Source organism: Cibotium barometz, chromosome 13, assembly GCF_041138505.1.
Source record: "Cibotium barometz isolate CiBa-2024 chromosome 13, ASM4113850v1, whole genome shotgun sequence".
Taxonomy (NCBI): Eukaryota; Viridiplantae; Streptophyta; class Polypodiopsida; order Cyatheales; family Cibotiaceae; genus Cibotium; species Cibotium barometz.
Window position 1 is genome coordinate 39834835 of NC_141058.1, and position 26027 is coordinate 39860861.

Below are 26027 nucleotides of genomic sequence, written 5' to 3' on the forward strand. Positions count from 1 at the left end.
TACTCTGCCTCTGTCATCGACAAGGCAGTAGATGGCTGCCTTTTACTGCTCCATAAAACTACTCCTGAGCCAAGGAAAAAACTGTAGCCTGATGTCAAGGTCCTCGTGTCTAGCTCTCCTCCCCAATCTGAGTCACTCCCTTGGTGGAGTCTGACTCCATCCATCGATCCCCCTCCTGTGTAAAGGAGTCCAAGATCCTTCGCATGTTGCAGAAACCACAAGATACGCAATCCTGCCCCCCAAAGAGTCCTCTGCAAACATGAGCTCAACAGCCTCATCAAGAAGCTCACATCCAATCTGGTATGCATCAACCAAAGCAATGAACCATTCTGCTTCCGAGTCAAGGAGGCATCATTCTGCTCACAAGGATCAACACCTATTACGGTGGGATGCCAAGTCGTGGAAACCTGCTGAAGACCACTCAAGGCCTTCGAAAACCTGTAAACCACCCCCTCTAAATCCGGAACCATAAAGCCTGGAGAATGTGCAACATCCACCTCCTTCTGCAAGTAATCAACTGCCACCTGCCTAGCTTTCCAATAGGTCCCCGTGGAAAGAGCTTCCTTAACTACAAGAATTTCTCTGTCCCGAATGCCACGAGACATCAGAGTATAGGTTACTTGTAAAGTTTCCTCTGACTGACGAACACAAGAACTATCAACATCTGTACTGGAAAATTCTTGCCAATTGCCGCCATCATCTAGCAAGCTATAACTCCATTCTCCACTCCATCTTCCCAAACTACCTGGCCTGTTGCTTTGTCCCGGAGAGCAACAAAGTGCTCATCAAACTCCACCCGTATGCTAGTCTTGCAACCTGATGTACTGACAACATATGAAAACCAAGTGATGGAACATACAAAACCTGGGAGGAATGCTTCCCCCCTTTGCCATTGGGAGCTATCTCCAACCTGCCCTCACTGTGAACTGGGATAGTGGATGTATCCCCAATAAGAATGTGACTAGAATACCTGCAGAGATCGTGTAAATCTGAATGGGAAGGAGTCATGTGCCTGGAAGCACCACTGTCTAGAATCCCCCCGAGTATCCGCAGCGGAGAGTCCTCCAACCTCCTCCCTGCCCAAAGAAAATGAAACATCGGTGTCCATCACCTCCAGGTGCACAAAAGCTGGAGTCTTCACGGTTGCTGCTGAGGATTCTGCACCCTTTTCGGTGTTCCGCTTGGGACACTGCCGCCAATAGTGGCCTTTCTCGCCACAATCATTACAGGTCCTCTTTGCCTTCAGCTTCTCGCGGTCTGCGTCGGATTTCTTCTCAGAAGACTTCTCCGGTGAAGCCTTCCCTTTGTCCTTGTTATTACGGCCTTTCGACCGTTGGCCAGTTAAGGCCTCCGAACCTCTGCCTTGTGGAGGGTTCGTGAATCTTTCCTCCTTGTCCAAGACCATGGGCACAAGCTCCTCGCATGTGATGGTACTAAGCCTGCCACTGGTAATCAAGGAAGAGTAAAATGCTGAGTACTGAGAGGGCAAATGCGACAGCAACGTAATGGCCATATCCTCCGATGATATCTCTTTCCCAGCCTGGAGAACTTCCTGTTGAAGAGCTTGCAGCTTGTTTATGTGCTCCCGCATCGTTGACGACTTTGCAGGATTCATCACCTGCATCTGTACTTCCAAGGAGATCCTCTTCATGGGCGATACCGTGTTATAGAGAGAAGCCAAATGCTGCCATATACCTCTAACCAGCGTCATATGCTTGATATGATTGATTACCTGCTGTGTGCAGTTGAGGAAAATGAAGGAACGGACCCTGGCATTGACACGATCCCATAACTGTGCCTGTGCCTCAGTTCCATCCGAATCGAGGGTAACTCCCCTTCCTCTAACTCTGGCCGTGGAACCCCAACAACAATGAAATCAGCAAGGTCGTAAGACTCCAACACAGATTCCATCATTACCTTCCATATGCCATAGTTGTTCCCGTCCAATTGACGGTCCACTGGGAATGTGGGGAGTGTCGGGATCTTCACGTGCCTCTCAGCCATCTCAAGTAAATCTGCCATTGCGGGGTGTACCTAAAAAGGGTGGGTGGGTAGGAAAAAAAAAAAACTTAAACCTGCAAGTGGCTGTCCAGCAAATCAGTCCGCCTTCCTGTTGCTTCTCCTCTTCCCGGACAATCCAAAACAGTCCACCAATCAGCAACAAAACAGCCCCCCTCTTGCTCACACAGTTCCCAAGATTTATCAAGAGCCTAGAGCTCTGATACCATGTCAGAATATGCAGCAGAGATGAAGACAAAATCTGAAAAATCAAGAGCAACTACACTGTAGAAAAACACAACAATAGGGAAGGAGAGAGAGAGGCGTGCAACTCTGCTATATATACACAAGAAAATCCCGGAATACCCAATACTACATGTGTGGGGGCAAGGGGCCATTTTATATGGCCCCTATGAGCCAGTCAGCCAACTCAAAAGCAGCCGACAGCAGTAAAAAGCTCACAACCTGCTCATATCTCTAGTCGGACAGCAAAACTCAGTCGGCTAGCACACAGATGGAGACGTGGATCAGCAGGGGCGGCCAACATACAGAACACTCAGACCAGCAGTCGGCCAGTGTCTGGATCAGCTAGGAGCCATAGAACAGCCTCCCACACTTGGTAAAAATAGGGAAACAATATGGAGAGTGGGGAAAAATGAGAAAACACCTAAATCGGGCGGGCACACTCACAACAGAGGCCCTGGTGTAAATATATAGATAGGAGATGATTGCTAACCTTACCTCCGTTCAGCATCAGCTCCTGATTTGAGCGAGAGTCAGTGCCCGGCATAAGTCTGAGGCTCAAAATTTCGCATTGGGTACCTAATGGTAGTGTCTAGACCTCGAATAACCTGCTTGAGCTTATCTTCTTCCGATATGCCCAACTACTGGGCCAGTGTAATGAGCTTGTTTGAATAGGTCAAAACAGGGGAACCACCCTGAGTGCTTTGTAAAACTCATCCTCAAGATTGGTCATGTACTGTGGTGGAAGAAAACGGGCTTTGAGATCAGCCATGAAGGTGTTTCAATGAAAACGGACTTGGCTTGTGATGGGGTCTGTGTGAAGTTGTGACCAATGCTGCCACCAAGTAACAGCTTCTCCAGTGAGTTGGGGGGCTGCCACATGGACTTTGTCTTGTGGATCTGTGATTTTAGCTAATGAAAAATGTGCTTCAAATTGATGAGTAAATTGAGTAACTGCAGCATGATCACACTTACCATCATACTTACTAAAATTTGGAGAGGTTCGTATGACGGTGGTGGTAGGGGCGGTGGAGGACCAGGAAGGTGCTACCTGATGAGGGTGTGTAACATGCAGTGGAAGTATTCGTAATTAAGGATCCTGTCACACAAGTCTCACACCGCCTTCTGTATCCTGAGTTTCGCGAGTTTAGTAATCCACTTTTATGACTTCAAACTCTAAGAGATTTAGAGAGAGAGATAAACTGTACACTGTATGGGGTCCCGAATTACCCATTGAAGGGCCTCCTATCCTGTTACTGGAATAGTATTTGCTTTATTACTCTGAAGAGAGTGACTTTGGACTAACGATAAGCCAAACGTAAGATCTCGGAGGACCAAGAGTCGGGCTGAACTTTCACACAGCTGTAGAAGCACCAATGATGATCAATCTCAAGCCTATGCACTCTTCCCAATGGATGTAGGAAGGCTGCAAATCTTCACCAATAGGGTTGTAGCAAAACGATGATATGTGTGTATGCTGAAAACTGTATGTATGTTGAAAACGCAAGGTACTGATGTGCTCCTAGTGGCTGAATGCTGTAGATGCTGCGTTTTGTTGATAGATGGCTGAATGCTTCATGCGTTGATGCTCCTTGTGCTGAAGGGAAACACTTGACTCCAAGTAATGATGATGTGGAATGAGTGATGCAATGTAAAGCTATTTATATGAGCTTTTGATGCTGGTCGGTTGGCTACAGAGCTGGCCGAGTGCATCATTATTGCTACACGACTAGAATAATGTGATAAATGCTGAAAAATGGTAATTAAATACTGCTATGCATAATGGAGTTGATAGTTATATAGTCTTGTGGGTTGACTACCATGAGTATATAACATGCACGTTCCTAAAAGGTGAATTTGGGCATGTTCCTGGATTCATCTAGGTATATAATTCAGCCGTATTAGCAGACATGCAGATTTCACATTGTGAAGTTTTCGTCTGAGTTGCGGCTAGTTGATATTGTTCTTATTCTTTCTATCTTTAGTGGTGCATTTGCCCTATCAGCTACTTATTTGCTGTACTAATTCTTTCTATTTGCTACTTTCCTTAGTGCTAGGCTTCATTATGATTGAGTCTGCCCTGCATCTCCGGAGGTTTGACAGAAACTCAGTACGAAGGCCTTTGTGTGAATATATGCTCTTATGTGTGTGTGTGTGTGGAGTGCGTGTGTGAGAGCATATCTTGATAGCGTGGTGGCAGGTTCATGGCTTCCTAGTAGTCCGCCAATAATTGGGGGTGCTCTTGATAGATCTCCTCGTCTAGCCAAACGGCTTCGTGGTGGGTACCTCGATCTTGGAACTTCGTATAGAACTGACGTATTCTTTGACCGGAACCATGCTTCCAACGATGAAGAAGGATTTACTCAAACTCAATGACTTCTGCTTTGTCTATCACGTCTGGCTGTTGTTCATCTGAAACATTAAACACTTCTGGTCCAACATATGGTTTTAGCCAAGAAACATGGAAAACATCATGCATTGTCCAACTGTTAGGCTACTTTAACTTCATAGAGACATCGCTTATCTTTTTAACTATTGGAAAAGGTCTAAAACCCGATTGGTGGGATCCCTAGGACCATAGTGCTAGACCGAGATGCTAAGTTTACCAATCATTTCTAGAGGACATTGTTTGATGATTTTGGTACTATACTGAGTTTTTCCAGTGTATTTCACCCACAGACTGATGGCCAGACAGAAATCTACAACCAGTTGGCCTTTGATGTGGTGAAGTGTTATGTCCATGATTAGCAAGATAAGTGGGAATCATATTTGCCTTTAGTTCAAGCAGTTTTGAATGATTCATTTTCTTCAGCTATTGGCAGGACTCCATATGAATAGTATTTGGAAGACCATTCTTTCAGTCGATATTGACTAGAATCTCGTCTTCAATACCTGAAGCGAACACAATGTCTTGCGAGGAGATTTGGAATCAATTAAAGATAGGTTGGCTAAAGCGCAGGAGGTCTACACTCAACAGGCCAATAAAGACCTAAAGGATGTGAAGTTCTCAGAAGGAGATTGGGTGTATCTTTGGATTATGAAGCGAAGACTGAAACAAGTGGGCAAGCGATGCCCTAAGTTATCGTTTAGGAGCTTCGGACCGTTTCCTACCCAGAGAAAGATCAATGAGGTGTCAATGAAGTATGGAATGGAACAGGACAAAGTAGGGAACGGGATGGAAATTGAATGGCATGATGTCAAAATACATACACAATCATGAGAAAATAAGAACGGGAATGGGGGAAGGGAAACAGAAACGGAAATGGCACAGATGTTTCTTGTGACTATGGTTGTGCCCTATGTTACCTGTGTGTAATTGACAAGCTGAAATGAGGGATCTATGTGTAGAGGGTGGACTGCAAATTCTGCCAAAACAATGTGATGCAGAATGGAGGATTTGCTACACAAGCATCATGACCTACAACTTTCAACATTTCAATTGAGCTCCAGTCAAGAGATGTAACATCGACTACTGAAAACTGTGCCCCATACATGCCTGCTGATCTGATTAATGAAGCAAAGAGGAGACACCTTGTATCTGTTTGAAATGTTTGTGGAAGCACTGCCTCTAGACGTGCTGAAGATGCATATTTCTTGGCCAATCTTGCCTCTGCGATGGGTTTCTTATGGAATTTTGGGTTTGAGTATACCACACCTAAGTACGTATTCTTTTTCACTTTCCCTACTGGCTGGCTGTCAGTGCAACTCCGTATAATTTTATTAAGGTTGACACTCAAGTCTTGTTCTCTGCAAAAGGAGTGTCATGCATCCAAGTGTGTTTGGGGAGAGAGAGAGAGAGAGAGAGAGAGAGAGAGAGAGAGAGAGAGAGAGAGAGAGAATGCTATCAATGTCTACAAAAGACCAAAGGGTGTATGAGGCCAAAAGTGCTACAATGAATTCTTGAAGTAATTGTATCATGGAAGAAAAGGAAGACAAACTAACTACCTAGATAAAACCATCAGTCAGAAAACATGCTACAAGGAACCATGTTATGAAGTTGTGAAATAGCCCCTCAATGGCTGAGATGTGGTGTGGTAGAAAAATCAGCCCTCAGGTGAAGAGGGAAGGGGCGGTCACTGTGTGAGTTCAACATCTGTGACTCCATATAAGATCTCTATATTTATTGTCTGTGGCGGAGTGTCCCTGTGCCTTTGGAGCATCTCTCACAGATTTGGAGCTGCACTGCGGAGGGTTGCCTCAGCCTTAGTGAACCTCAGCCGTTGAGAGAGAGATCATTGATTGATTGTTTGCTGTGTGTACCAGATCTAAAGGCTTTGTGGATCGCATGTGGGGTATGTGGATGAACAAAACCAAGGCTCTGCCGATTGTTCCAGTGCTAGATCTATACCATGAACTTTATGCCGCAAACTGGAGCATCTTCTTTATTTCGGAAAGGCCAGAGAGTGCATTGGATTTGACTGTACAGAATTTAATCGAATCTGGGTATGAAGGTTGGACATCATTGCTTTTGCGGTATGGCTCCTTTTCCATGAAAGAAAATTTATTGAAGATGTGTTTTATTGTTTTGTAGGCTAGTTGCTTGTTCTCAGGCTTCCATGGTCAGGCCATGTCATAAATGCTTAGGCTAGTAGCCCAAGGCTTAAAGGGTCAAGCCATGGCATAAATGCTTTCTCAAGGTTCATGAATCATGATATTTTTGGTCTTCACACTATCTCTAGGTGTGTAAGGAGCATTCCTTGGGTCTTTTTTGCAGGTCCGTTGATGATTCTGGGTTAACTGTTCAAGCATACAAATCAAATAAAAGAATTGAACTTGAAAAACAAGGATATAGAATATTAACTGTGTTGGGGGATCAGTGGAGTGACATTGTTGGGCCAGCAACGGGGAGTCGAACATTCAAGCTTCCAAATCCCATGTATCAGATTCTTTAAGCAGTATTATTCTGAAAGCAGCTGTAAGACTCCAATGTTTGGAGCTAAGAGCTAATATTTTTGTTTTTTGTAATTTTTGGGTGATGAAAACTACTTTGAGTTACATGGCTTTTTTGGTGGAGCATTTCACAAGGCATGGATGATTGATAGTGAGTTTTTGGCAAGCACCCTCCATTCAAGCCACCTATAATAATGTTTCCTCTTCTTTTTATCATCTGAAAGCAAAAAGAAACAAGAGAAGGTTTTCTCTGTAAGGGGTCTACCTTTGGGTGCACACACTTAGAAAGAAAGAAAGTTATATTATGAGACCATAAGTAATACAACGGTACCATTGAGCCATGGAAGAACTGAAAAGGAACACATATGTGTGTGTATATTAAAATAGCAGATGATAATTATCTTATAATCCCTCCTCAGCCAGTATCAATCTCACGGGCAGAGAGAGAGAGAGAGAGAGGATAGTAAATCCTTTCCGCTCAAATTCTTGAAGCTTTCCTAAAGTATCAAGGCGTGCCTTATTATAAAGGCCAAAAGCAAATTGTGATCGGTTGGTACCCTTTGGTATTACAAATTATAAATCACGGGAGCGTGCCATGTAGGCTTCCTCTCTATTGATTAACTTTTCCTTGTACATAAGCAAGTCCTCATTCTTGACCACCGTTGAGTCTTCATATAACAAGCAATGTGTGTGTGTGTGTGTGTGAGAGAGAGAGAGAGAGAGAGAGAGAGAGAGAGAGAGAGAGAAATAAAGTAAAATAAATATCCAGGAAAGACCTCAAGAGTCTATGAGACCATACGTGGTACAATGATACCATGCATATACTAAGCCATGGAAAACGTAACTGAGAGAATACACTTCTCATCCAATACGGATTTGATGGCCAAGATAATATTTGGCTTCTATGATGAAAGCATGTCATGGTGTAGAAGAACCACTTCGATCTATATTTGCTCAGTGGAGGGTTGTGATGATCTAGTTCAGGGATGTTGACCCACAAATTAGATCAAGATTTATCACCAAGTGCCCTATAGGTCAGATTTTTCGACCGCTAGTCTGTGTGGTGGGCTTTGTTTGATGTGGAGGATGCATGACAATTGAAGAAATTTGTATTGACCCTTCGGGAAGTACATGTCGGGTTTGCCTCCTGGTATGTTGTCTTAGTAAAGCATCCCTATGATGTTTGAGCTCTAGTAAGTACATGCCCATGCATCTCTTTTGCTCATCAAATGGCACATGTACGATTGGACTAAACCCTTGCGGAATAGGTGGTAGAATCCACCTCTATTTGCTCTTCCCTGATGATTCCAACTGGTTGGACTCGTCTCTAGTTAGCCATCATAGATGACTTTATTGCCAGCCTCGGAAGGTGATCCCGATCAAGAGTGTATACATACTAAATGTAGGTGATGGTTTGAAAGAGGGCATCTATGGCAAGTGGGGCCACCTTGAACTCTGCTATTACAACCTTATGTGGCATGCGTGATGGCATCATAAACTGTAGCCTCTCTATGCTCTTCCAAGTAGCCTCCCCTAGCCTTGGTCCCCAAAAAATTGCACCATACGTGGTTGATGGCTGTACCATAGTGTTAAAAAGCTAACACTTGGTGCGAGGCTCTTGGAAGTAGGCTTGGAAACATTGCCTCTCTAGATTGGCTAGGGAAGTGTGGCCTCTTGCTAGTCGATCTAGTCGACTAGTGGGGATGACTAAAAGTGGGGACCCATAAAGGTCACTCCAAGGTTCACACACCTCTTGACAACCTCCACAGGAGCATCCCTATACAAGAAGGATAATCGTGATGCAACATTATAGGATGTGTTAAGGACCATGACTTTGGTCTTGCCAAGGTTTCCAACCAAGGTTGATGGTAAGGTCTCTCTCCATGCAAAATCTCTCTAGTGCATCTAAGTGTCTTCGTAAACCCTCAGCTGAAATTGAGATCAAGACAATGCCATATTCATACAACAATATGGGCACCAGTACATGAGCGAGCAATGATTCTCTGTTGTCCACAAAATACCAACGTCTATAAAGAGTGTAGGAGAGAGGAAGAAACCTTGTTTGACCAATAGTACTGCATATGTCCCCAGAGAGTCCACCTAGTTTGCGAACTCGGCCTATCACTGCCTTGTATAGGGCCATCATACCCCAAATCATGTTGTGGGAGTTCAGGTCTTGTAGATGCCCTAATAGGCAAAGCACTAGTATACATACTGTTTTCGTCGCGACCTGGCCTCCTCTATAATGACCCATACAATGAAGATATGATTCATGGTCGAGAAATTCCTCCTGAATCTCGCCTCACCTGATGCTTTGTACCCGAGCCTCTCAGCCATAGAGTCGATCTCTACCTCTAACATTGCTCCATAGATCTTGGCCAATCATGATGGTCATGTAGTTATCTAGATCCATGGGGTCTCCTACTTTATGAACGGGCACGATGGTATTTGTGGTCCGCGATAGAGGAAAGCCTTCATAGAGAGCGCTATTGAAGAGATTCGCAAGGATGGGAGCAAGCACATGATGTTGGCCATGGGCAAAGTGGTCCACATGCAGATTTTCATGATCTTTTGCTCTCCCATTATGCAACTTTTTTAGTACTTGAGTGACATTCGTGGCATTGAAGAGGAAAGGCAACGTGGGTCATGTGACGTCACATGAAAAACATGTCAATGCAAGGTCATTAGATGTTACACATTCAGATGTATGGAGACCGACCAAGAGACTACAACAATTGTAGGTTGTAGGTATTTTGTTATATTCATTGATGAGATCACACTAGGAAAGTGTGGGCTTATTTCATAAAGGAGAAAAGTGAGATGTTTGATCACTTTCATACATTTAAAACCTTGGCCAAGAAAAAAAAGGCATGCAAATAAAGTGAGGTGTTTGCTCACTTTCATACATTTAAAACCTTGGCCAAGAAGAAAAAAGGCATGCAAATAAATTGTGTGAGATTAGATGGTGGGGGAGAGTATTTCTCCAATAACTTTAGTGATTTCTTGAGAAAGGAGAGAATCAAGAGAAAGTTTATCTGCAACAGAATGGTGTTGTAGAAAGGAAAAATAGGCACATTGTAGAAGTGGCATGTGACTTGATGCCTGAAAAGAATATGCCAGATTAGTTTTGGGCAGAAACAACATCACTATTATTTACATTATGATTGAGACTCCCACTGTTGTTCATGGTATGATGTATGAACATAAGTTTACAGGCATAAAACCAAATGTGTTTCACTTGAAAGTGTTTGGGTGTTTGCATATGTGCATATGTTCCCAATGAAGTGAGAACAAAGTTGGATCCAAATGTAGAGAAATGCATCTTATTACTTATGCTTTTGGAGTAGAAAGTTTATAGACATTATAACCCTATCACTCGTGAGATGTGAGTAAGAAAAGATGTTGTCTTTAATGAGATGTGTAGTTGGTATACACTAATGAAGGCAACAAAAGATGTAGATGTAAGAAGCATAAGTAGAGTGGTTTCTACTCTACATGTGGGGCAACCTCATTACTTCTTACATCTACAACTTCTGTTGCCTTCAATGGCACATACTAGCACATGTGATTGCTTCTCTACATGTGCGGCAACATCTTTTGATAGGGTAAAGGTGTAAGCTATTACTAGACTAGCTAGAGCCAAAGATGGTAAAGGAAGTTAGGGGATTTTTAGGCTTAACAGGATGGCATCAAATTTTAATCCACCGATATGCCAATATTGTTGAGATATCGAGCTCATCTAGTGAGGCGGTGGACACTGATGACCCGCCTGGGGGATAGGCCCCACACTTACACCACTGGCATGGTTGGTGAGATCATAGGTGATATGCGGCCATGGTTGGTGAGATCATGGGTGATATGCGGCCAGTGGGATGACAGGCTGTGTGACAACCATTCTAGAGAGACTGGCATAGTTATAGCACCAGCTCATTTAGTTGGGTTCACACTATAGAGAACCATAGTATGTATTTAGTTGAGTACCTTTTCATATGTGTCTACTCTTATCTTTGTATATGGTGTGTTGAGTGTTGAGTGAAGAAGCAAAAGATTTTCAGTCTCTTACCTTGTGTGCTCTTTTTTTAGGGTTTTGTGTGTGTGTGTGTGTGTGTGTGTGTGTGCAGAAGTTTGAGATGAAGGATCTAGGGGAGCTCAAATATTTCTTGGGCATTGAGGTGATTAGGTCACCACATGGTATTGGATTACTGCAAAGACAGTATGGCTTGGACATGTTGTCCAAGTATGGTATGATAGGATGTAAGTCTATCTCAGTGCCATTGGATCAGAATGGCAAGTTGAGTGCAGATTCACGAGAGATTTTAGAGGATCCTACTATGTATAGGCATATAGTAGGAAGCTTGATCTACATGACGATCACCAGGCCATATTTGAGCTATGTTGTTGGGTTGGTGAGTCAGTTTATGCATGTTCCTCGGAAGCCACATTTGGATGTATTCAGACGCATACTGAGATATGTGAGGTCTACTTTGCATTGTGGACTATTTTATGAAACTGGGATAGAGATATGTGTACATGGGTACACAGATGCTGATTGGGCTGGTAGTATCTCAAATAGAAGATCTACTGGTGGCTTCATGTTTTCTTATGGGAGTGCTGCTGTGACTTGGAGCAGCAACAAGAAGCAGCCTATGGTTGCTCTTTCCAGTACAGAGGCGAGTACAGAGGTGCTGCTATGGCAGCATGTGAGGTAGCTTGGTTGAGAAAGCTACTTGCATATTTGGGTCTATCAATGAGGTAGCTTGGTTGAGAAAGCTACTTGCATATTTGGATAGACAAGTTGTCATTTTCTGTGACAACATTAGCAATATACAGTTGGCCAGGAATCCAATTTTTCATGCTCGCATGAAGCATATAGAGGTCCACTATCATTTTGTCAGAGAGAAGGTTTTGGTAGGAGACATTGACCTTGTTTATGTCAGCACTCACACAGGATCAGGTCGCTGACATCTTCACCAAAGCATTGGGTACAGAGAAGATACGCAGATTTAGGGCTTCGCTTGGTGTACATGACATGGAGTTGAGCTCGAGGGGGAGTGTTGAGATATCGAGCTCATCTAGTGAGGTGGTGGACAGTGATGACCCGCCTGGGGGATAGGCCCCACACTTACACCACTGGCATGGTTGGTGAGATCATGGATGATATGCGGCCAGTGGGATAACAGGCTGTGTGACAGCCATTATAGAGACTGGCTGTGTGACAGCCATTATAGAGACTGGCATAGTTATAGCGCCAGCTCATTTAGTTGGGTTCACACTATACAGAACCATAGTATGTATTTGGTTGAGTACCTTTTCATATGTGTGTACTCTTATCTTTGTATATGGTGTGTACTCTTATCTTTGTATATGGTGTGTTGAGTGTTGAGTGAAGAAGGAAGATTTTCAGCCTCTTACCTTGTGTGCTCTTTTTTTAGGGTTTTGTGTGTGTGTGTGCTTTCAAAGATACAGGGGAGAAGGGAGCTTGAGCTCTTGCAAGCACACACACACTCATAAAACCCTAATAGAGAACACACAAGGTGAGAGGCTGAAAATCTTCTTCTTCTTCTCTCAACACTCAACACACCATATACAAAATCTTCTTCTTCTTCTCTCAACACTCAACACACCATATACAAAGATAAGAGTACACACATATGAAAGGTACTCAACCAAATACATACTAGGGTTCTCTATGGTGTGAACCCAATTAAATAAGCTGGCGCTATAACTATGCCAGTCTCTTGAATGGCTGTCACACAGCCTGTCATCCCACTAGCCGCATATCACCCATGATCTCACCAACCATGCCAGTGGTGTAAGTGTGGGGCCTATCCCCCAGGCGGGTCATTAGTGTCCACCGCCTCACTAGATGAGCTCGATATCTCAACATTAACTGCACTTGTTAAAAAAGATACTCTATTTCGATGGACCCCTATGTGCTAGAGTGCCTTTGATGAGGTAAAGGTTGCATAGTAACAAATCCTATTTTGAAGCTACCAAAGTCTAGCAAGCTTTTTAAAGCATTCTCACTGGTGCTAGTGGATTTGCTATTGGTGGAATCATAATGCAATATAGCAGATGAATCCCAAATGTTGAGGCCACACTAGAGAAATTAAATTGTACACATGCCTTAAAGCTTTGGTGACATTATCTTGTTGGATAAAAATTCAGCTTGGTAACTAATCATAAGAGATTAAAATGGATCTTCACTCAAAGTGATCTCAATATGAGGCGAAGAAGAAGATGGATACAGACTGTTCAAGTGTTCAACTTTGAGATTAAGTATAGATCAAGGAAGAGGAACGTGGTTATAGAGGAGAACGTGGTCAAAGAAGATGGATACAGACTCTTCAAGTGTTCAACTTTGAGATTAAGTATAGATCAAGGAAGAGTAACGTGGTTATAGAGGAGAACGTGGTTGTAGATATGCTTAGCAGAAAAGCCTCCTTTCTTACGATAAGTATGATTTCCAATCCCTTACCCACCGCTAAAATTAAGTATAGATCAAGAAGGGATACAGACTCTTCAAGTGTTCAACTTTGAGATTAAGTATAGATCAAGGAAGAGTAACGTGGTTATAGAGGAGAACGTGGTTGTAGATATGCTTAGCAGAAAAGCCTCCTTTCTTACGATAAGTATGATTTCCAATCCCTTACCCACCGCTAAAATTAGGGTGCTAAAATTAGGGAGAAAATTGTATTAGATGAATTCTTTGCTCCTATCACTGCCTTACTTAAGCACGAGATCAAGACTACCCAGGAGAAAGAAAATTCAAGGGTACATGTTAGAAGATGATTGCTTGTACTTCAATAACTAGCTATGTGTTCCCCAAAAGTGGAAATTTAAAGAGAAGAATATTGAATAAGGCTCAAGACAACCCTATAAGAGGACACTTCAGATAGTTAAAGAATTATTTTTCAATAAAGAAAAGTTTCTTTTAGTTGGGCTCAAGAGTGATGTATTGTAGCATGTCTTTCAATGCTTAACGAGCCAAAAGGTTAAGGTTGTAAAATTGGCAAGAAAGTTACATTCTGTAGACATTTCCCAGATGAAATGGGAATAAATATGGAATTTATCACCGTATTTCCTTCCATGAATATAGGATATTACTCTTTCCTAGTATTAGTGGTGGATCAATTAACAAAGATTACTGACTTAATCCTTGTAAATAAGACATACATCTTCAAATGTTACTAATATATTCAGATTGCATGGATTTCCTCGGAGAATTAAAAGTGATAAATATGCCAAATTTATATCTTGATTTTGGACCATATTTTTTAAAGACATCAGGGCTTAAGGATATCCAATACCTACTTATAACAGAAAATTATGAGATGGATTGCTCAGTTTCTAGAGTGCTCTTGAAGGACATGGTATGTTTTGCACTCCAAGGAAGAAAAAAATTCTAATTTGAAAAGACAACAAGGAATTCAAAGAAGGTGACGTGGTTTTGCTTCACGTAAGACCTAAGAGAAGTTCTCTCTCCTTGGGAAAGTACAAGAAGTTATTAGTAGGTATTTTGAACCATATGTGATTACTCAGAGGATTGGAGAGATCAAGCTTAGTCTTTCCCTTAATGTCTTTCATGTTAGTCTACTAAAGAAGTACGTCCCAGATTCTATTCATATTTTGGATGGCAAGGAAATTACTTTTCTGGCTCAAGGACAAGTAGAACTAGAATTGGAAGCGATCTTTGATGTTAGAGAAAAAGCCTCCTAGAAACATGATCTTAAAAGAATATTTGATCAAGTCCAATTTTTTCCCAACCAAAGATGTCACTTGGAAGAGAGAGGAAGAATTGATGAAGGATTTTTTCTGGTTTTTGTGAGATGAGGACATCTCAATAATTTAAGTGGGAGAGAATGTAAGATACCTCCTACCATGTGATGGGTTATTGCTTTGTATATGATGCATATTCTGGTGACTATAAATATGGATAGAGAAGTGTCAAAATGACAAGGAAAGATCAAGACCCTGAGAAAATAAAATTAGATAAATGATTAGGGTCACTTTTGAGTAGATTAAGGCAGTGTGTGTACACATTTATTGGGACCCTCCCGTGTGCACACGTGCACATATGCACCCCCGACACATTAATTAAGTTAAAGAGGGAAAATACCTTTAGAAAATGTTACAAAAAAATTAATAAGTAAATTAAAGAGTAAAAATTTGATTAATAAAATATTCCCCATACACAAATAAAATATTCCCCTCGACAATTGTAAATGGGAACATGTACATTAATTAAACCTATGCTAAAGTGCAAAATATTGGCCTTGGCAATTGTAAATGGGAATGTGTCTAAGGATAAATGGGTAAGGTCAATAAACTAAGGTTAAATTCTGAGGCCAAGAAAATTAAAATAAATGAAGAGATAACTATGGAGACTATTAGTTGGAGTGATCCGTGTATGTAAAGTACTAGTTCACGTGTATGTGAAGTACTAGTTCACTAAGTGTAAGAGTTAGTTGCACGAGGTAGAGGTTGTTACATGAGAAATGAATGGTTACATGTATAGTTAGCTCCAGTTGTATGAGATATGATGGGCTACCAACCATGAGTTAACTAGCCCTCTAGAAATACATGAAAATTTAAAGAGGATGCGAGATTGTATTATGCATCATTTTCAGTTTTTGCACTTCATTACCTAGTACAATTATTATTTTGCACTTTGGATACCTCAATTGCATGTCTATAAGGACTTGTGAAGTACTCCAACACCTAGGGAAGCTCAAAAAACTCTTGTACTTCTAGGTGGCACATTATTTCATCTTTGGACTCTACTCAAACCCCTAAAGCTAGGCAAGTTGTTTTTGTGGTGTGGTTGTGTAGTGGAGTGGTTTTGGAAGAAATCTCCACTGTTTTTTCTAGTCAATTTTGATGTTTGTATCACCAGAACCGTTAACGTGAACGATCAGGGTGATATTCTGTTTTTCTTTCCTTGTAAAATTTACAAAAATCGTAAAAATAAGGAGCCATTGATTGTGTCTTAAACTCGTATTACATTCTTTATGCGTGGCACAATCATTTTGGAAGCATTTGGGGATAGGTATTTTTCACCCAAACTCATCTCAGTCAACGTGGGAATTTTTCACATGAAACTACGGGAGACAAGTTCACGACATGAACTACTCTCTTCAATCTCACCGCGTGAAATGCTCTCGACATCATCGCTGCAATTAGTGCCACAATTCACGGGATTACCTTGCTAAAAATAGGTAGCCTTATCCTAACACCTCTGACACCACAAGGCTGACAAAATTAAGAACCGTGAACTAGCAGAAAACGTTCACGACGTGAACGATTCATATTTCACGACGTGAGCTAATTCAGATTCTTTCGTGATGTGAACCGATTGCATTTCACGACGTGAACGATTCATATTTCACGACGTGAGCTAATTCAGATTCTTTCGTGATGTGAACCGATTGCATTTCATGACGTGAACCGATTGCATTTCATGACATGAACCGATTGCATTTCACGACATGAACTATTTCTGCAGTTTCACATCTTAACCAGATCTAGCTCACAAACCTGGTATTGTCAGATTAAGGTTAAGGAAGTTCTTGAGACTAGTAAAAATTATAACAAGGTAACGTGGATTTGTGAGTCCAAGGCAAAAATTTTAAACACATGAAAGTGCAAAAAATTGTTCACGACATAAATGTTTTTCTGACTTTTCACATCGTGAACTATTCTCTGCAATCTCATGGCCTCAGAAAACAAGTTCACAATATCTTACTAGAATTTAATTGGGGTAGCAAAATAGCTTATCAAATCATATTCACATGCACTTGAGGTGTAGAATGCTCATCAGAGATGACCTCACTCTTGACGATAGTGCAGCAAATCACCTAGGATCTTCTTATCAAAAGACTATTGGTTCAAGCCACTCAGTAAGCACTCAATTGAGTGTCTTAAGGAATCTAACCACCGTCGAGACTAGTAGTGAAGAATCCATGGAAGAAGGGTTGCGATACTCTAGGTTTGGGGAAGAGGAGAAACCACCCTCCCCTACCAGATCCAGTGGTATCATTGATATAGCCTGAGTATTTTTTGGTCTCCAAACCAGCACGACGAAAAGGCACAATTCGTGGGCACGGGTCCATTAACCAGCATTGGACTTGGTCAAAGAAGGCAAGAATTACCTATCCAACCTTCAAATTCTAGGCTGTCAAACACTGGCACCCCCCGAATGAGAAGAGACATGGAAAGTGCAACCAGGACACGTCAAGTATTCTTCTCAACTTGAGAGGAAGTAGAATTAGATCTGAAAAGGATTGAAGTAGAATGATAGCTATATGAGAATTGAGCTTAAGGTAACAAGAGCTCGATACTCGAAGGGCTAGGGCCAAACAAAAGGAGATGGGAAGTGTGAACTTACTTCAATCACGTGGAAAAGAGCCGGAAATAGTCATGGGCAGGAGTGAGGGAGAAATTCCAAACTTAGAACCCATTGATGAAGAGCCAAGATCGAAGGAAGGGTTTGTAACCGTAGATGAAGGGGATAATCTACCAAGAGAAGTGGGTGAAGTGGAAGACCATCTGTACACCAAGAAGGACATCGAGAAGATGATCAATCATCCCACGTTCTTACAAGACATAGAGCTCTTAATTCTACAAAGGCGTACGGAGGTAACTAATGATGATCCATTCCAAAATGAAGTGGCCGGACCATCCTATAGACCAGAAATGCCTAGAATGGCCAATGCTGGAAGAGGACGAGGTCTAGGTAGGGGGGAATAGCTGCTCAAAGACCACGGGCGGATCCAACCATAGATCTCAATGTGGCCACAAGGACGAATTTGTTGAATATGGCTATGGAAATGGGCCAAGGAATGGTCAAGGAACTAGGCACTGCCCTAGAATCTAGACCCTCCCAAATGAAGCCACACATCATTTCAAAGCTCATCCAAAAATTCTTTGGGGATGGGGATCCGATTCAACATGTCGAGATCTTTGAGTCCACATGCAAAGCCTACGAAAAAGTAAGCGATGTAACCATGATTCATGCTTTCTCCCTGACCCTAGAAGGAAAAGTGCATAAATGGTTCGAAACCCTCAGACATCGCACAGATGATATAATCCCACGTTCTTACAAGACATCGAGCTCTTATTCTACAATGGCATACAGAGGTAAGTAATGATGATCCATTCAAGAATGAAGTGGTCGGACCGTCCTATAGACTGAAAATGCCTGGAAGGGCCAATGTTGGAAGAGGACAAGGTCTAGGTAGGGGGGGAATAGCTCCTCAAAGACCATGCGCGGATCCAACCATAGATCTTAATGTGGCCACAAGGACGAATTTGTTGAATATGGCTGTGGAAATGAGCCGAGGAATGGTCAAGGAACTAGGCACTGCCCTAGATTCCTGACCCTCCCAAATGAAGCCACACATCATTTCAAAGCTCATACAAAAATTCTCTGGGGATGGGGATCCGATTCAACATGTCGAGATCTTTGAGTCCACATGTGAAACCTGCCAGGCAAGTAAGTGATGTAACCATGATTCATGCTTTCTCCTCCCTGACCCTAGAAGGAAAAGTGCATCAATGGCTCCGAACACTCAAACCCAAATATAAGATTAATTTCAAGCAGCTCAAGAATGTGTTTGTGCCAAGCTTTGCCAGAAGTGGCGGCAGATGGAGTCTTGTGGCACAGCTACACAACATCAAACAAAAAGAAATGGAGTCGATGGATATGCGAGACTATGTGTCTCGATTAAAGAACTTGAATTCAAGGTGCAATAAGGTAGAAACACCACCCTTTTGACATGATAAAGCTCGTGGAGTAGCAGATCCCAAGATGCAATCAGAATCAATTTGCAATTTGTATTGTCTATTCTTCCAATCTAATGAACAATTGGTAGCACTTAACCATGATCGACCGAGAATAGCCTCTACCACTGCCTTGGACTTACTTGCCACATAAAAGGGAACTGACATCTGGTGATCCTGAATGGACATCATAATGACACATTTTCCCTCTATAGGGTTATCTTCACCTGAGAAGCTTCGTAAGTCAATAGGAATGTGCACAAGTGTTGGTTGTCCCAAGGCCATCCATGTGTCAAACGAGAGAACATTATAATCTGCACCAGAGTCAATTAAGGTAGAGACAAAGTAGGTAGTCTCATGAAGATGAAGACACACTTGAATATTGAAAGGATTGGTTCATCAGTAGTAGCCAACTGTAAGGCCAACATAGAAGCTTTGCGATGCTCCTTGGCTTTTGCAACTCTAGCTTTAGCCTCTTCTTGAGCCTGACATTTAAGTAGGTCATGTGCTTCTTTCCGTGTGTGTGCAGCATGCATTTGTTGAAGCATGGCTTCAGTTAATGGTTCATTGTATTTCTTGAGACGACTTCCATTAATGAAGTTAGGCATTTGCTCACCTTCTAGTGTCTCTAAACGCACTGCAACACTTGGAGTAAGCTCATTAATTACAAACGATCCTAGGCCACGTTTCTTGAGCTTTCTCTTATGCTTCTTAAGTGTGTACAAGAGCACAAGGTCCCCTTTTTTGAATCGGCCAGTTGTTACATTTCTATCATACCATTGCTTTTGTCTCCTGCTCTCGGCATACATCCCCATTACCGCCAATAAGCGGGTCTCATCAAGCTTTTCCAATTCATCAATGCGTTGTGAAAGCTCATGACCAATCCAGTCCAATTGTTTAGCAACTCGTAGAGTAGGTACAAGAAATTCAATGGGAAGAATTGCATCTAGCCCAAAAGCAAGCTCAAATGGGGTTGTGCCCACAGATGTTTTATAGGCTGTCCTATATGCCCAAAGAACTGAGAACTTTTGCTCCCAATCAGTCCTATGTCCCTCAACAATCTTTATGAGTGCTGTGCAGAGAATCTTGTTAGTACTCTCAGCTTGTCCATTGGTCTGGGGATGATAGAGTGCAGAACGCTTGTGAATTACCATAAATTCTTGAAGCAAAAACTCTATGACCTCATTCACAAAGTGCACACCTTGATCACTAACAATTTCAATAGGTAAGCCATAGCGTGTAAACACGTACTCATACAAGAACTTGGCTATGGTTCTGGCATCATTTTTAACTGTAGCCTTTGCCTCTACCCATTTGGTCAAATAGTCAGTTGCGACTATAATATATTCGGCATGCGTGTGACGAGCTGGAGGTTTAATGGAACCGACAAAATCAATACCCCATTTTACAAAAGCACGTGTGCTTAACATAGGCCGCAATGGCATATTGTCCTTTGTGATGGGAGGTTTGGTCCTTTGACAATCGTCACAACATTTTACATATTCTTCGGCATCCATTTGTAAGGTTGGCCACCAAAGCCCAGACCACCTAATCAACTTAGCTGTGGTATTGCCCGAAAAGTGTCCACCCCCAACACCTACATGTGCATGAGTCAAGATTTTCAAGTAGTCAGCTTCACATACACACATGCGTAAGTTGCCATCCTTGCCCCTCTTGTAGAGTTGGCCCTCTATCAGCATATAGTTTGCCGCTTCAACTTCAATAGCATGCTTTCTATATTTAGGAATTTTTTGATCAGTATGACCATGCTGAAGATAGTCCACAATATACTTACTCCAACTTGGTGTAGTTGAAATTTGGAATAATGTGACATTATGAATTGGTTGTTGAATTTGACATGAAGCATAGTTACGAACAAATTTTTCAGCATCCGCATGCATGGTAGGCCACCATTGCCCATCCTGAGATATACGTCGCACACAAGTAGTAGCTGATGCATGGATTCCACCGATACCCGCATGTGCCCATTCCAAGATCTCCTCATATTGGTCAGGGTTAGGTATAAGCCGCAACACTCCATCATTACCCTGACGATATAATCTCCCTGAGATTAACTTGAATGGTCGCCATAGGTCCACATTAGGACCCGCTAGTTGTATCTGCCCACTTGTCAAAATTTCTAAGATGGATTCAGACCATTTAGGAGCTGTCTCTCCAAGGAAAAGTGTTGAATCTAACATATCATCATCCACACCCACAGGAGGTTCGCCAGAGGTGATTCGAATGATCTACCCTAAGATGAGTTGTTCCTTTTCGGACTGCCACTTCAAAATCAAACTCAAGAAGGATGACAAACCACCTCACAATCCTTCCAGTTGCACAAGGCTTATTGACCAAATATAGCAATGCTTGATGGCCCACAAAAAATATGAATTTGTTTGCCAAAAGGTAATGGCGAAACTTTTTCACTGCATATATCATGGACAAACCTTCTCTTTCTGTTGTGGTATAATTCTTCTCAGCATTGTTCAACTGTCGACTAGCATATGAGATTGGAAAATCCTTATTATGTTCTCCCGTCGATTGAGCCAAAATACATCCAATTGCAAAGTTTGAAGCATCAATATGGACATGAAAGATTTGGTTCCAATCTAGTGCCCGTAAGATGGGTGCAGTCACTAATGCTTGCTTCAACTTTTCAAAGGATTCCTCACACTCATCAGTCCAATTAAACTTTACAAGAAGAGCATATAATGGTCTGGCTAGGACAGCATACATGTAGATGAATTGATGATAATAGCCACAATGTCCCATGAATGTTTGTACCCCTTTAGGGTTGATAGGCCGAGGTAATGAGACAATGACATCAATTTTATCCATATCTGTTGAAATCCCATTGCGAGAAACAATATGGCCCAAAATTTTTCCTTGTCTTACCATGAATTTGCACTTGTCAGGATTCAAGCATATACGATAAACTTGACACTTTTGAAACACAAGTTTGAGGTGTTCTATGTGATCATCACGCTCTTGTGAGTGAACACATAAATCATCTATGAAGATCTCAAGAAATTACCTAAGGTACTCCTTGAATACATGACTCATTAACTGCTGAAAGGTTGCTGGCGCATTTGTTAGACCAAATGGCATAACACGATAGGCAAAGATGCCATCTTCAGTAGCAAAGGCTGTCTTGTGTTGATCCTTTGGATCAATTGACACTTGATTGTAACCGGAGAATCCATCCAAGAAACTATATGCCTTTTTCCTTGCAACTCGTTCCAGAACATGATCCGTGTGATTGGAAGTGGGTAATGATCACGTACAGTAGCTTCATTTACCTTCTTGAGGTTTACACATACTCGAAGTTTTCCTTTTTGAGGTTTACACATCCGTGATTGGAAGTGGGTAATGATCACGTATAGTAGCTGCATTTACCTTCTTGAGGTTTACACATACTCGAAGTTTTCCATTTTTCTTGGGCACCACTACAATAGGGGAGACCCATTCAGTGTGTTCAATCTCATAGGGGAGACCCATTCAGTGTGTTCAATCTCATAGATAAATTCTGCCTCTAAGAGCTTGTCTATTTCTTCTTTTATCTTTCGTGCAAAATTCTCATTGTAAGTATAAGGACGTTGCTTGGAAGGCTTTGCATCCTCTCGCAATGGAATTGTATGCTGACATATGCTTGGATCAACTCCTTTGAGGTCTTTATAACTCCAAGCAAAAACATCGCGATACTCCTTTATTGTTTGAATTAATAACTTCTCCTCATCTAAGGACAAGTCTGTGGCAATCCACACATAGCGAGGCTCTTCTCCTGGCGGCTTAGCAATATCAATTTTTTTTGCATCTTCTGGACCATCATATGAAACCCCTGGCATGCTTAGCTTTTGTCGCATGGGTTGTTGAAGAACAATCTTCCGATCTTGAAGAGTGTATTGTGTGAAGTTGGGGGGAACATTGAGACCTTGTTCTTGTCCACTTGAGTCGTCACTCATTGAAGACCATGCGGTTTTTAGCTCTCCTTTGCAATCTTTGCACTTCCGACATTCTCTTTTGAATCGGTTTTAGACTTGAGTTTTGGTTTTTGTTTCTTCGTTTTTTTGTGATTTTTGCTAACAGTTTTTAACTTTTCTCCTGGTTGGAATCCATCTGATAGTTTTACTTGGTCTTTGATACTATCTTGTGCTTGGACGTAGTATAGATATCCATTCTTTCCTGAGAAGTGAGGTGGTGGTCGAGAGTGTTCATTCTTAAACTCCTCCTTTTCTTTTTGTAGTCTCTCACGTCATTCCCTCTCTTCTTGTTTATGGATTCTCTTATGGCTCTTACAGCATTTACGTTTAGGTCGGCTTCGAGGGATCTCTACTTGAACCTCCCTTCCTCTCAAGAGCAGGCGTGCCTTTCCTAACTCTTCCTCAGGGATTATCACATCATTATCAAAATCAGAGTCCCATCCATCTTCCTTATCAGTATCATTAGCAGATTCGAGTGTTAAATCCTCCACTGAGACTTCCTCTACATGCAGTGCTGTTGTGGATGCATCCACAGTGCTGTTGTGGATGCATCCACATAGTACAAAACATCTAGAAGGTCACGTGGTTGTACCATTCGTATAGGAATAATGTCATATCCATCTGAGTTACAAAACTGAATCGGCTTAGGTAAAGCACATGTCGATAATGTTGCAAGGACATGACTCCATTCTAGTGGATCAATTAAGTGCTCAGGGAAGGGTTGTGGAATGTATGCCTCATCTGATACACTTCGATTACCCTTAAGTCTCTCAGTGTTGAAATCCCTACATGAGGCTCCACACATCCACAGATCTTCTCGCCCATCTGACAATGTAACTCTTGAGCCCTCAGATGAAGCAGAATCAAACTCATCTACTGGAGACCTTGTTACATCATGATATGAGTGATTCTTTAGGTTGACCCTTGTGATGACAGAATCATGTCGGAGGTACAAATAATTGTATCCCCAATCTTGAATCATTTGAAATTGTCGCATGAATGGTCTACCCAATATCACTTCATAGTTTGGATGTTTTCCAAAATCCACTACTGCAAAGGTGTGCTCATATTCAATCCCACATGTGGTGACCAATATGTTCTCAAGCAGCCCAAGGGGATGTTCTAAGCTTCCATCTGCTAGCTGCAAGCGCATCCTGGTACTCCTAATAGCTGGTTTGCCCCAATATGTTCTCAAGCAGCCCAAGGGGATATTCTAAGCTTCCATCTGCTAGCTGCAAGCGCATCCTGGTACTCCTAATAGCTGGTTTGCTCCACTTTTCCCAAATGGACCTTGTCACAATGCCCACTCCTGCACCACTATCAAGTATTGCAGTTGAAGCTATTTTTCGCACTTCTAATGGGAGGGTAGCATTTCCCTGATCGTCCTCACAAAATTTTCCTACTTTGTTGATAGGAACTGGCATAACATGCTTTGTCTCAGGGTGTATAGTACAATGATGGTGACCCTTTTGTAGCAATACCTGCTCTGACAAACATGTGGCAATATCATTCCACAACTCAGGTCGAAGCTTTATCAAATCAAGCAAAGGTAAGGTACAAGCCACTGGTGCTGACAAAATAGCTTGCACGATACCCATATCCATCTCCTTTGTCAACCTTCTATGCATGGAGGTTATCCTCAAGGTTTGAGAACAGTTCTCATATTCTCCCAAATATGATGGTAAGGTTTTCATTGTATGCTTACTTCTAGGAGAAACAATTGTTTGAACTTCCTCCTGGATGCTTGGGCGTCTAAAGTTGTTTTCTGTGCCCCTGGTAAAATCCACCTCAGAGAATGGAGGTGAAATAATAGAGGACATATTCTCATTAACTTTCTCATGAACTACTGTCCACATCTCATTTGCCATGTCCTCGTTAGCATCAATAACTTCATCATTGCATGGGAAGGCAAGGCTAGGTGGTGGTAGAATACCTTCTTTCAATGGGGTGGCAATTGGTGTAGACTTCTCGCTATGAGGTTTGTGAGATCAGCTCACTTTTCATTTCTCAACTTGATGACACTTCTGGTATGGTTTCTAATGTTGGCTTAAGAGAGGTTGGGCCCCGAGGGATAGGTGGAGGTGGGCCCTCAAGTATTGATTGAGCTTCCCTAATGAGTTGCTGATGTACAGCTAGATTGATCTTCTCCTCACGAGGGTTTGGGTATTCTTGAAGCTTCTTGGGTAGCTCAGATAAAGCTGCAATGCGACTCCTATGAGCATCAATGATGGCATCTAGAGTCTCGTTCATCTTATCCACAAAAATAGAACCCCCAGAACTATCCTCGATCGTACTAGCCTCATCATGTTTAGCACTAGGCCTAGGTTGAGGTTGATGCTCCTCATGCACTTCTTGGGATGTAAAAGCTTGATCCCTCATGTTTTGTTTAGAGACTTCTTGAGAACTAGTGGATGTACTTTTAGTTCACTTGTTGCAGTTCTTTTTCCTCCTAGTGGTCCTTTTTCTATTGGAATGTAGGGTCTTGTCCACTAGATTTGCCTTTGCATCCCTAGTTCGGGGTGCCTCATCAGTTTGCATTTTGGCATTTCGTGTCTGTGATCTAGTCATGACTCTAAGTGGCATGACATCCTCATTCTCAGGATGAAGGTGGCGATGGAACTGCCCCTACAAAATTGAGTGAGACCTTTGGTTGAGAGGTGTCTTCCTCATGTGGTTTCAGCAAACAATCCTTTGGGAAGTGTTCTACACAACACCCTAGACAATATCTTTCAATTGGTGGAAACTGTGGTACTGTTGTATTGGATCGAGCTCCTTGCCTTGAGCGATGTGGACAATCACAAGCCCAATGGGGTTCTCCGCACTCATAACAGGTAACAGGGGCCCATTAGTTTGGCTTCTACTTTCCTTTGCTGCCATTGACCTGAGGGGCCTGGAGTCCTAGATTGGTAGCCACCTAGCAATATCAAAGAATTTTGTTCTGCTGGTTGAGCCTCTAGTGCTTGGCTTGGATATGCGGGACTTTCAAAGAGACTTTCCTTGGATGAATATGATGCATATTCCTCCTCCACATAGCCTGGGTTTACCAAGTCTCTACACATATTTGAATTATCGTAGTCAACAACCCTCACAGGAGCAGTCCTAGGAGTAGGAGGTTGAGCTCCAAGAACAGGT

The 26027-nt window shown here is 42.2% G+C and overlaps 1 protein-coding gene across 1 annotated transcript in view; it reads left to right on the plus strand.

Moving 5' to 3' along the window:
* Positions 1 to 7236, plus strand: part of LOC147632672 (acid phosphatase 1-like) — a 47442-nt gene extending 40206 nt beyond the window's left edge. Inside the window, exons 3-4 of the mRNA XM_086807477.1 lie at positions 6505 to 6714; positions 6956 to 7236. Of these exons, the coding sequence (XP_086663603.1) occupies positions 6505 to 6714; positions 6956 to 7133 (388 nt within the window). The 3' untranslated portion in view covers positions 7134 to 7236. The remainder of the gene's footprint in view (positions 1 to 6504; positions 6715 to 6955) is intronic.
* Positions 7237 to 26027: the final 18791 nt, after the last annotated feature.